The 11,615-nt window shown below is 38.7% G+C and overlaps 1 protein-coding gene across 2 annotated transcripts; it reads left to right on the top strand.

Annotated features, from left to right (window-relative positions):
• Positions 1-1,462: 1,462 nt before the first annotated feature.
• LOC126594320 (uncharacterized) lies at positions 1,463-3,680 on the top strand. 2 transcript variants are annotated; one of them, XM_050260563.1, is made up of 3 exons: positions 1,463-1,874; positions 2,169-2,293; positions 3,206-3,680. In XM_050260563.1, the coding sequence occupies exons 1-3, from the start codon at positions 1,532-1,534 to the stop codon at positions 3,407-3,409; spliced, it is 672 nt and encodes a 223-aa protein (XP_050116520.1). In that variant the 5' UTR covers positions 1,463-1,531; the 3' UTR covers positions 3,410-3,680. The 2 variants fall into 2 exon arrangements, with proteins under 2 accessions (XP_050116520.1, XP_050116519.1); XM_050260562.1 differs by having other exon boundaries at positions 1,465-1,874; positions 3,191-3,680.
• Positions 3,681-11,615: the final 7,935 nt, after the last annotated feature.

The raw sequence follows: 11,615 nt of genomic DNA on the forward strand, positions 1-11,615 counted from the left end.
AAAGTTAGCAATCAAAGTATTATCACAAACAGCTTCCTCATCTGCTTGTGAAAGAAATTGGAGCACATTTGCACCCATACACACAAAGCAAAGAAATAGGTTGGCTCATAGTAGGTTGGAAAAATTAGTTTATTGCTACTACAACATGAAGCTTCAAATTCGAGATAAGGAAGCAGAAATAGATCATGTTGACCGTGGTGACCCACTAGATGTGTTTGATATTGTTGGTGAAGATGATGATACAGAGGGTAACCAACTTTATCAATGAATTAGACCTCTTCATTTAGATGATGATGAAGGCAACCCAGCTCCCAAAGTTGCTAAAGAAGCACGTAATGAAGGGATAAATGTAGAAAGAGTATTAGAGGAGGAGGTGAGATCTAGCAGTGCTGACTCTTTGGAAGAACTTTTGCGCCCAAGACCAAGAAACACTGGAATTCTACTTTCTTCCAATCCTACACAACCACAACATCGTGCTGATACTAATGATAGCTCTAGTACAAGATTAGGAGACTCACCTACCACCGGAGGTGGGAATGATGAAGGATACAATGGAGCTGGAGGTAGTGGTGGTGGATATGGAAACTATTATGGACCACCTCTCGAATTTATGACCCCTTTTACTGGTGAGGCAAACTTCACGCATGCAACACATGATGATGACCATGGCAGTAGGCGGGCAGGACCAGAAATTGGTGCCATAGGGAAGGACTATACTCGTAGAGAAAGAGGCAAAGGGATTTTGTCAAGTCAAGAACATGACTCATTATCTAGAACTTCGGACTCTGTTGGAGTGGGAAGTAATAACTATGGTTATACTCATAACCAACCATTTCCCTACCTTTCATATCCCATTCCTGTTGGGATGGAATCGAGCGACTCATGGAAACAATCCCAGACTCAATCTTCAAATGATTTTGCTTATGGACAACCTCAACCAATCTTGGATCCATATGGATGGCATGTTAACAATTACATGCAAAACTATTTTGGGGATTTATCATTTAATAACTACTCTTCACAATACACTCACTCTACACATAGAGATGATGAAGATAGTGAAAAATTTGAACCTCATAGGAACTCTATATGATACTAAAGTGTAAAATATTGTACTAATTCATTATATATAAATGATTATGGTGTGTTTAGACTTCTTTAATTAATTACTACATATTTTCTACCCTCACAATATTTGTCAGCTCGCTATATAATCAACTTGATAATGTTAAATCCATCATGCAATGCATTTCCTTCCAATTTTTTGTGATAAACTAATAGATAATTGACTAAATAAACATCCTGCAAAGTTTCAATAAAAATTTCCAAGTATTTCTTACAATTTCCGTGGTTTCCATGTAAATTTTATCGATATCGATATTATCCCGATATTTCCATCGATATTTCCTTGTTTTCAGATTACCGATATTTCCGATATTTAATGTGCAGCAATACAGCGACAATGATTCAGATGGGCATCAGAATGTCGATGTGAATTAAGGGGGCTGAAGAGACAGAGGAGAAAAAAGTGATGGCAAACCCTCGAAGGAACACCCAGAGCTCAGAGAACCCCTTCCACGCCCAAACCCTCACATCCTCTTCAGTCACTCACTTTCTCAAGAAACCCCACGCCTTCCCCTTCCTCCTCTCAATCTTCCTTTTCCTGACGTGGGTCTCTCTCCGGCTCCAGCACTCCTCTTCTCCTTCTCGTTTTTCCATCAACAGAGACGACGCCCATAAAAAATGGAGCCAATCGAGCGATTCCAGAGCCAATCTCGTGAGGTTCGGTTCTGGGTTTCCTTCCCCGATTGCCAAAGACAAGAGGGGATGGTTCCTCGACCCCATCTCGCTCGCCAAAGATTCTCGCATTTCAGGTACACCCCCTTTCTCTTTCTGCACTTTTCGCTTCTGGGTTCGTCGAGAGAGTCGATTTTTCACCAAATATGCAATTGAATTTCTAGCTTGTTGGTTGTGTAGATTGATAGTTGAATTCGCATTCTTATCAAGTTATATTGTTATAGGAAAATGAATTGCATCGTTTTCGTTTTCGATTTTTTTTGCATCGATTTTCTCTTTGACTTGGACTTCCAACTCAAATCTGATCCCATCACACAAATTGCATTTGGTGGTAGTTTGGAGGTTGACGGAATAATTGTGCTCCTTTGTAGGTGGAGCTCTGAGCTGTGTATCGCTTCATCTCGGAGAAATCCGGCCTGGCGGTTTAAGGGGGAATCACAGGCACCATTCTTGCAATGAAACATTTGTCATATGGGGGGCTGAAACAAGGTTTAGGGTAAGCCCGTGCCGTTTCAATACGAGTTTAAATACCTTTACCATTTGTTTGTTGTTTGGAGTAAACTAAATGTCTAGATCATCTATCCTGGTATCTGGATGCATTCATTTTGGCGATCTATATGATTTCCTAGAGCAATGTGACACGAGTTGAAAAGTACCAAGTTGATAGAGGAGGATAGCATGCATGAAACAACTAAAAGATGAAAACTTTGACATAACTTGCGCTCCATATCTAGATATGTGGACGGTTTGCCTTATTGTGTACCTGATGTCAGGTCAAACCTTATTTCTGGTGGAAAATAAATTTGCTGGTACTTTGTATTTTAGATGTTTAAAACAAGACAACTGAAGGGAACTCACTTAAGTTTTAAATCCCCGCTTCATTTATATGGACAATCTCATTGAAAAAGGACAGGAAGATACATTTGTTTTTTCTCTATGTGCAGTAATTTTTATTCTAATTTCTAACATTGGCGAAATATTGGACCTGCATCTGATATGTCAATATTTTCATCACTCTTTTGCAAGTTGTATTCCCAGATTTTATTTCCCATTTTGCCGATGTTACATGTACCGTTATGGCTTATATAAGTTTAAATTTCCTGATGTTATGGCCTTTTCTGCGGTAAACAGTCAAAGTGATGATGGACCTACACGTAGTAATTAAAGATTCGATTTTAATGTGCATCCATTGGGTAAATTTGGCACTAGTTGTTGAGAGAAGGCTTGTAGGTATCTGTTGTTCAGTGCTCACTATGGGAGATTAATATGTAAACCACATGAATACAATCTACGTATAAAATAGTGACGTAATCGTAGATGTCTAATTGCAGTGTTTCACTTCATAAACTTGTTATATTAGTTTACTAACTCTTTTTGTTGTGAACTACTGAAGCTGGAGAATGACCAGGTGGATGAAGGCTATGCTGAAGTGACTATTGGTGCAGATGAGGTTGCTGTAGCAGCTAGCCCAAGTAGCACTGCCCATGCTCTAATAAATATAGATCCGGTACGGACTACATACTTTATAGGATGCCAAGACAGAATCATAAACTATAACAGCTCAAGTACAGATTTTAATGTGTGGAAAAATCTGAGTATAAGTTTTCTGTGAGGCGGCTTATACAGTAACTTAAAGTCTAACATTTAAAAGTTGTTTTGTCCAACATGTGATTTGTAATGTTAGGGCCAAGCTTAGCAAGATTACAGATAGCCTATCTAACAAGATTCTCTTAGCTTTTACGTATATATGTACTTTCTGTCATAGCATGTGATTTGCTGTGCATCGCAAAGTTACAAGTTTACTTGGGTGTTGTCGTTTCAACTAGTATTGCTTCTCAGCAATAATGAATAATGTACAATCCATATCTTTAGCTTCTCGGCAATCATTCTTTTGTTTCCAGAAAACCAAGAATTCTGTTTTCGCCAACTTTTCTCTCACTTAATATTGAAATGGATCTTTACAAGTTTTATGTATCCACTGCCTATATAGTCTTTGTGCAATGAATGCAAGGGGTCGCTAGGAAACGAATATCCTAATTTTTGTTTAAAGTTTAAACTGTCTTTTCATATTGTAAATAAGATTACATTACTTGAGTTATTTGATTTGTGCATAACGTGATGACAATTCTTATATTGCTGTATAGCTATAATTACACTCTTTAAGTTCTCAGTTTCCTCAAGTGTAAAGTGAAAAACCTTTGAGCCAGGTTTGTAGTGATATTTCTCCGACGGACTTTGACTGAAATTTCATAGAAAAGTGAGGCCTAACTAGAGAAAAACTTTGAGCATTGAAGTATTGGTAGTGATATTTCCGCAAGCCTATAGTTGAATATTGCATGCTTAAGAACTTGTACTTTGTGAATCAGCATTTGTAGGCTTCTATGATTCCGTTTCAGCTCATGTTCGATTTTCTGGTCGTTTTGGTGATGCTTTCCTGCAATGGTTGATTCTGGAACAAATCGCATGGACGAAAAATATGAAATTTGGATACAATAAACGTCAATGTCTCAGTTTTCTTCTTCTCCGATTGACCTTGCATTAAAACCCTTATGGAAAGTGCGCACAAACTAGAAAGGGTTGAAAACGAAAAAAACAAGATTGTCAAATTCCGTTGGAAGAGGGAGAGCATTGTGACCAACTCCTGATGAATTTTTATGTGAGCGAAGAAAGAAAATTGATGATGTTATGACTTTACAAAGAAGCGATTGTGGATTTGATCTTGAATGAAATGGGTCGGCCGTCCCATTTGTTAAGTGGGCTCGCCCAAGCATTGCTCAAGATCCAAGTCGCCAGCTTTAAATGGCTTAATATTCTTGTAGTCGTGGTTTATTTATTTATTTTTATTTTTATTTTTTGGCGACGTCTTCTCCATCACAATTCTCAGCCTAAACTAGTATTAAGTGATGAACACGGTATCACGTATAACAAAAATGTGGCGATTTTAAAATTTGTCACCTAAAATTTTTATGACGTCTCATACGTGATGCTGGTAGTGACATGGGAAATATGTCACATATTATGAATGTGACGCATTTTAACTTTTAGTGACCAATATCTGTCTTCCAATAATTTTCTTGCAGTGAATATTAACATTAGAGGCTGAATTTATTTTATATGAACTCAAATTACATATCTTTTATCAAGATAGCCTAGTAGTGAACCAAGGATCAATACAAACAAGAGAGAATGAATTTGAACTTTATACCTTTGATGTCTATCTTTGTTTATTTTTTATTTTTGCAAAGTTCATTTTGGAATCAAATTCGCGCACTGCCGCGTGGGAGGAGATGCACCAACTCGACTCCTATAAAACATTAAACAAATTGTCAAGTAACCTTGGCATTGGTTGGGTGTTGGCCAAAGACTCTTTGATGGTTAAGTTAGTAAGCAAATATATGAGACTCAAGATCTTGTATGTTATATTACTAATGCTTTATGTAGGGAGGGGGATTAGACTGTAGAAAACCAAGATCCACAGTTTCTAAATATCTCTCATTTATTGATTCAATGTAATAATGTTACAGTGATGCAGCAGTGTATATATAGACAGTACACTGCTCTTGCAATTACAATTATATCCTTGTCTAATCTATCTATTTACATAAGAAACATAACAAACATTTTAACAAACATCTAACTAATTTTACTTGACTCTTTACACCCCCTCAAGCTGAACTTGGAGGCATCGAAAGGTCCAAGAGCAAGCTTGGATTGCAAATATAGAAATCTAGATTTAGACAGAGATTTGGTATGAATATCAGCTAACTGATCTTGAGAACACACATACTGGACTTTGAGAAGATTAACAAGGACCAACTCTCGGATATAATGATAATCAAGTTCAATATGCTTGGTTCGAGCATGAAAGACTGGATTGGATGCAAGGGATATGGCAGACAGATTGTCACACCAGAGAGAAGGGACTTGAGGAAGATAAAGGCCGAGATCTTTGAACACTTTGCAAATCCATGTGATTTCAGCGGCTGTGTGCGCTAACGATCTGTATTCTGCTTAAGTTGATGAACGAGCAACCGTGGGCTGCTTCTTAGCACTCCAGCTAATAAGATTGGATCCCAGAAATATGCAATAGCCACTAGTAGATCAGCGATCAAATGGACAGCCAGCCCAATCAACATCAGAATAGGTAGTAAGATGAACAGTACCTTTCTTGAACCACAAACCATGACTCACTGTGGCTTTGAGGAATCGGAGAATACGTTTGTCTGCTTAAAGATGTGGTTCTCGAGGAGCATGCATAAATGGACAGACTTGATTTACATCAAAAGATAAATCAGGTCGTGTCCAAGTTAAGTATTGCAATGCACCTACAAGAGATATGTATTCTGTTGGATCAGGTAACAATGGACCGATGTGATCGAGTTTGATAGATCCAAGAGGAGTGAGGCATGGTTTAGCACCATCCATGCGGGTCTTGTGAAATAAGTAAAAAATATACTTGCTTTGATTAAGAAAAGACTAGCAGCAGATCTCTGAACCTCAAGACCCAAAAAATAATGCAAGGGGCCCAAATCCTTCACAGGAAAAACAGTACTTAGTTTTTGAATGAAACTTTGACAAGCTGCAGGATTCGGACCTGTGACAAGTATGTCATCGACATACACCAAGATAATAACAGGAACAGATTCTTGGAGCACAAATAAAGAAGCATCAGATTGAGATTGATGGAATCCCAAGGACTTAAAGACTGCAAATAATTTGTCAAACCAGGCCCGAGGGGCTTGTTTCAATCCATATAAGGATTTGCGAAGCTTGCAGACATGATTAGGATAATTTGGATCACTGAAGCCAGGAGGTTGCTGCATGTAGACATCTTCTTGAAGGTCACCGTGCAGAAAAGCATTACTGATATCCAATTGATTTAGAAACCAGTCATATTGGACTGCAAGAGATAGAAGAATTCGAATGGTGACGGGTTTTGCAACAGGACTGAATGTTTCCTTGTAATCCAAACCAGCTTGCTGATGAAATCCTTTGGCCACAAGTCGAGCTTTGTATCGATCTATAGTGCCATTTGGATGTTTCTTAACTCGAAACACCCATTTAGATCCAACAATATTTTGTTGGGAGGTAAAAGGAACAAGAGACCAAGTGTCGGTTGACTGCAGGGCATTGAATTCATCCTGCATAGCAGACCTCCAATGGGCATGTTTTGAGGCTTGAAGATAAGTAGTGGGGATAATATCAATCGTATCTGGTAAATGGTGTTTGGTGGCTGAGTAGGCTTTGGGTTTAGAGATGCCAGCTTTAGACCTAGTGATCATATGATGGGTATTAGTAACTGAAGAAGGCTCATGAGGTACTGGAAAATCCTCTTGAGGTACTGGAACATCAACAGTTACTGGAGGATTCACTTGAGGTACTGGAAGATTCACCTGAGGTACTGTAGAATTACCAGATTGAGCAGCAGGTATTGTGAATTGCAAATTGACAGACGAATTCATTTGAGAAGTATCAGGAAGAACATTAGATGCAACAGGAAAGACATATGATATACTCTGAAATGGAAAAGTAGTCTCATCAAATATTACGTGCTGAGAGATATAGACTCGTTGTGTAACTGGATCAAGACAACGATACCCCTTGTGTTGAAGACTATACCCAAGGAAAACACATGATGTACTTTTGCTGGCCAACTTGGATGTAGTATAGGGTTTGAGCCATGGATAACAACAGCAACCAAAAATTCTGAGGTGAGAATAATCTGGAAAAGTGCCGAAGAGGAGTTCCCAAGAGGATTGCAGTACACCACCAAGGGGAAGTCGATTAATCAGATAAGTAGCAGTTGAAAAGGCTTCAACCTAAAACATATGAGGCACTTGAGATTGCACTAAGAGTGTACGAGCAGTTTCAACCAAATGACGATGTTTCCGTTCAACACATCCATTTTGCTCAGGAGTATGAGGACAACTAAACTGTTGCAAAATGCCATGAAGTTTAAGATAATTGTGAAATTGATGACTAGTAAACTCACCCTTTGAATCAGAGCGAACAACCTTTATTTTATTACCAATAGCGTTCTCTACATAGGACTTGTATTCCACAAAAGTTGAAAATATAGAGGACTTGGACTTTAAGGGAAAATACCAGCTATACTTGCTGTAATCGTCAACAATAAGCAAGTAATATCTATAGCCACTCACTGATACAACAGGACATGGCCCCCAGACATCACAGTGCAACAGTTCTAGCTGTTTAGTAGATACAAATTGAGGAGTACCAAAAGGAAGCTTGTGATTCTTTGCTAAAGCACAGTCTTTGCATAAGAAGGCCATAAAGGATTTGCCTTGGACAACAACTTTATTGGTAGACAAAACTTTACGAAAAATAGCAGAAGATGGATGACCAAGTCTGCTATGCCATATGCGAACATTAGCAGAAGTACTTACAAGTGCAGGAGGAGAAGGAGGGACGTTGGAGAGAGTAGGTGAACCATGAAGCGGAAAGAATCCATCTTTAACTTGGCCTTGCAAAAGCGTCCTCCCTGTAAAATGATCCTTGATAGAGGATCCATGAATATCAAGAGTCAAAGAACAATCATTATCTTTAATAAACTGATAAGCAGAGAGGAGACTATGTTTCATTTGAGGCACATGAAGAACATTTTGCAGTTTAAAAGAGTGAGCAGGAGTATGCAAAATAGATGTGCCAATATGATCTATAGACAGACCTTTACCATCTCCGATGTACACCTTGTCTTCACCATGGTAGGGAGTAGGAGATTGGATGTTTGATATATCATTCGTAATGTGAGAGGTAGCACCCGAGTCTATGAGCCAAGAATTGGAGGACTTTGCAGTATAATGAGCACACATGGCAACAAGTTTAGCTGGAGGAAACCTGCCTGAGATTTCTGGATTCATTCTGTCGAAGCAATCAAGAGCTTCATGACTAGTAGAGCCACAAATTTGACAAGGAGTTTTGTGACCTGAAGAAGAAACATGACGATTGAATCCAGAGTTATAAAATCCTCGAGTGAAACCAGAGTTGAAATTACCACGATTGGAACCACGATTTTAACTACGATTAGAACCACGATTAAAGCCTCGGTTAGAACCACGAGTGTAGCCTCTGTTAGAATTATACCGAAAGGAATTTTGAAGTGGTGATGCTCCAGGATTTTGAGCAACAAGAACTTGTGGTGGTGTAGGAAGGAGAGGCGCTTGGCTTTGCACAAAGAATGCATGAAAAGGCTCAGAAGAGGAAGATTTCTTGCGACACTCCATGGATAACTCCTTAGTGAGCAACATGCCATGTAATTCATCCAACGAGGTAGAAGAAAGGCGAAGTAAGATAGAATCAGTGAAGGATTCAAAATTATCAGTGAGACCTGCAAGAGTCGCGGCAATGAGATCACGATCGGTGACAGATGCACCAGCTGCAGTGAGAAAATCGGAGATCTCCTTGATTTGTTGAAGATAGTCAACCATGGATTGAGAGCCTTTCTAAATATTTTGAAGCTTCGAACGCAATTGATGAATGTGTGCATCCGAGACACCACCAAAATGAAGGAAAATTTTTGTCCTAGCTGAGAACAAGTAAGAACATTTGAATACATATGCAAACTATTAACACATTAAAGTAGGCATGCATTCAAAAACAATTCATAAAACCCATGACTTTCAAAGCCTAGTATATGGTGAACCAATAAACTCTTTAACAACATTAAAGAGAAGGAAAGATTTAGAGTTTCTTTACCCTTGAAGCTCATCCTTGATTACACAAGGGATTCACCCAAGTGGAGGGCCTTCAAGTCACCTCCTTGCTTCTTGGATCTTCCTTGTGATTTTCCTCCTTTTAGTGCTCCTTTGCTTCTTTAAGGATTTGAGGATTTGTTCTCCAAAACATCAAAAGCTTGATGTCTCTAAGTCTCTTCACCAAGGATGTGATGTGAAGATGAAATGGATGACTTAGGGAAGAAGAGATTGCTAGCTATTCCTTCCCTAGGTGGCCGGCCTCTTTTGAGAAAATGAGAGAAAATGTTTCACCTTATTTCACCAAGAAAAACCCTAAATGAAAATAAAGCTATAAAGTTGAATTTATACTTTATCACATGTGAGTGGCAAACTTGTAATTAATCCAAGTTTGACACTTCTCACCCTAATGGCCGGCCATATCAAATTGATTGGGCTAATTGCCCATTTTGTTTTAGTTGTCATACAACTTAAATATAATGGGCTTTGTGGACCAAAACGCTTTTGGGCCCCGAAACCCAAAACCAACTTATAAGCCCAATACGAACATTTCGTATAATTAATTAACTAATTAATTAACCTTGACCATTCTTCAATTAAACCATTTAATTGCTTATCCATTTCATTTAATTTCTTCACCAACATCCTTACTCGGTGTACGATCCATTAGGTTCCATTTAGCGAGGTAGTGGGCGATTGTTACTCTTAACGATCGATTGTGAATTGAAACCACATTTCAATTCTCCCTTAAAATTAGTGTTTGCTAATCTTTAGGGCTTCCACAAACCATAAGTGACACCTAGCAGCATATCATGGTTACCCAAGCTAAGTAGAAGTGGTTGGAGAACCTATCCAGTTACAACTACAATGCAATACGGTCATTCTCTAATACAATACTCTTAATCACATTGTTTCAGGTGAAGTTTGTTTCATGTCTACTATCCAATGTGATACTTATCTATATGATTCATTTGAATATGATTTGGAACAAACTTCCTAAGTCATATTCATATGCTTTGGCCAAAGACTCTCGAATCATATCTTAGAGTATTCTCCTTCCACCATGGAAGGTTAAAGATTCCTTGTTGTGCATTCATATGCCTACATGACTAGGTAGCTTGACCACAACAATGCCGTGGACACTCCAATGGAATTCCTTTGACATGATCAAAGATCAAGGACCTAACCATTAGACATCAATGATGCCTCAGGTCAAATGACTACTTTGCATATTGCAACTTTCGAGTTCTTACATGACATGTATGTTCGAACTCTTTTTGATTGTTGTTCAATGTACTCGATCACTCTTTCGAGCACCTATGTGTTTGCCTTAGTGTCCAACACTAAATGACATGAGACTAGTCGTACTCACGCTTGAGTCGACATAACACATACTAACCTTAGCGGATTGTCAATGCCCAATTGGCAATCCTATGGCTAGGAACGTTTTAGGAATGAACATAAGAGAAAGGTCTCGATAATCTAACTTACTTAAATCACTTATCTCTTAGATCAAATACATTCCTTGGATTCCCTTACTGCTTAAACACATGATACAATAAATAGTGATTAACAATAAGCTTTGCCCTTCATTAAACATATAAAAGTTTAATACAATAAGTATTCCAAAAGCTATTACATCAAATAAGTGGCTTTGTGGGCATACTTCCAACACAAAACGCTGCTCAAGTTTAAGCCAGAGATCACGAGCGGAGGAAACACCGACTGTGAACAGAATGATTTCCTCAGAGAGCGTCGAATTGAACAAGATAAGCAGATTCTGATCTTTCTCATACCATTGCTCAAAGTGTGGATTGAGGGAGCGATCTGGAAGAAAGGGAAATGGACAAGGCTCAGTGCCATCAACAATCCCTAGAAGCTTGTAGCGACGAAGAATCGGAGCAAACAAGGCTCGCCACAACAGATAATTGGATCGCCGGAGCTTGATCGGAACCATACTGCCAATGTTTTGAATCGTGAGAGAATTATACATCTGAGAGGTATTGAGATTTGGGGAAGAGGAATTAGGGTTTGAAGGAGGCACCGACTCAATTGGAGAGAAGAAGCAGAGGGAGATGCCATCAAGATTCAAGAAAAAGAAATCAA

Source organism: Malus sylvestris, chromosome 12, assembly GCF_916048215.2.
Source record: "Malus sylvestris chromosome 12, drMalSylv7.2, whole genome shotgun sequence".
NCBI classification, from domain to species: domain Eukaryota; kingdom Viridiplantae; phylum Streptophyta; class Magnoliopsida; order Rosales; family Rosaceae; genus Malus; species Malus sylvestris.

Coding starts and splice junctions, on each gene's coding strand:
- LOC126594320 (XM_050260562.1), top strand. CDS start 1,532: ATGGCAAACCCTCGAAGGAACACCCAGAGCTCAGAGAACCCCTTCCAC. Junction 1,875..2,168: donor CAAAGATTCTCGCATTTCAG/GTACACCCCCTT, acceptor GCTCCTTTGTAG/GTGGAGCTCTGAGCTGTGTA. Junction 2,294..3,190: donor GGGCTGAAACAAGGTTTAGG/GTAAGCCCGTGC, acceptor GAACTACTGAAG/CTGGAGAATGACCAGGTGGA.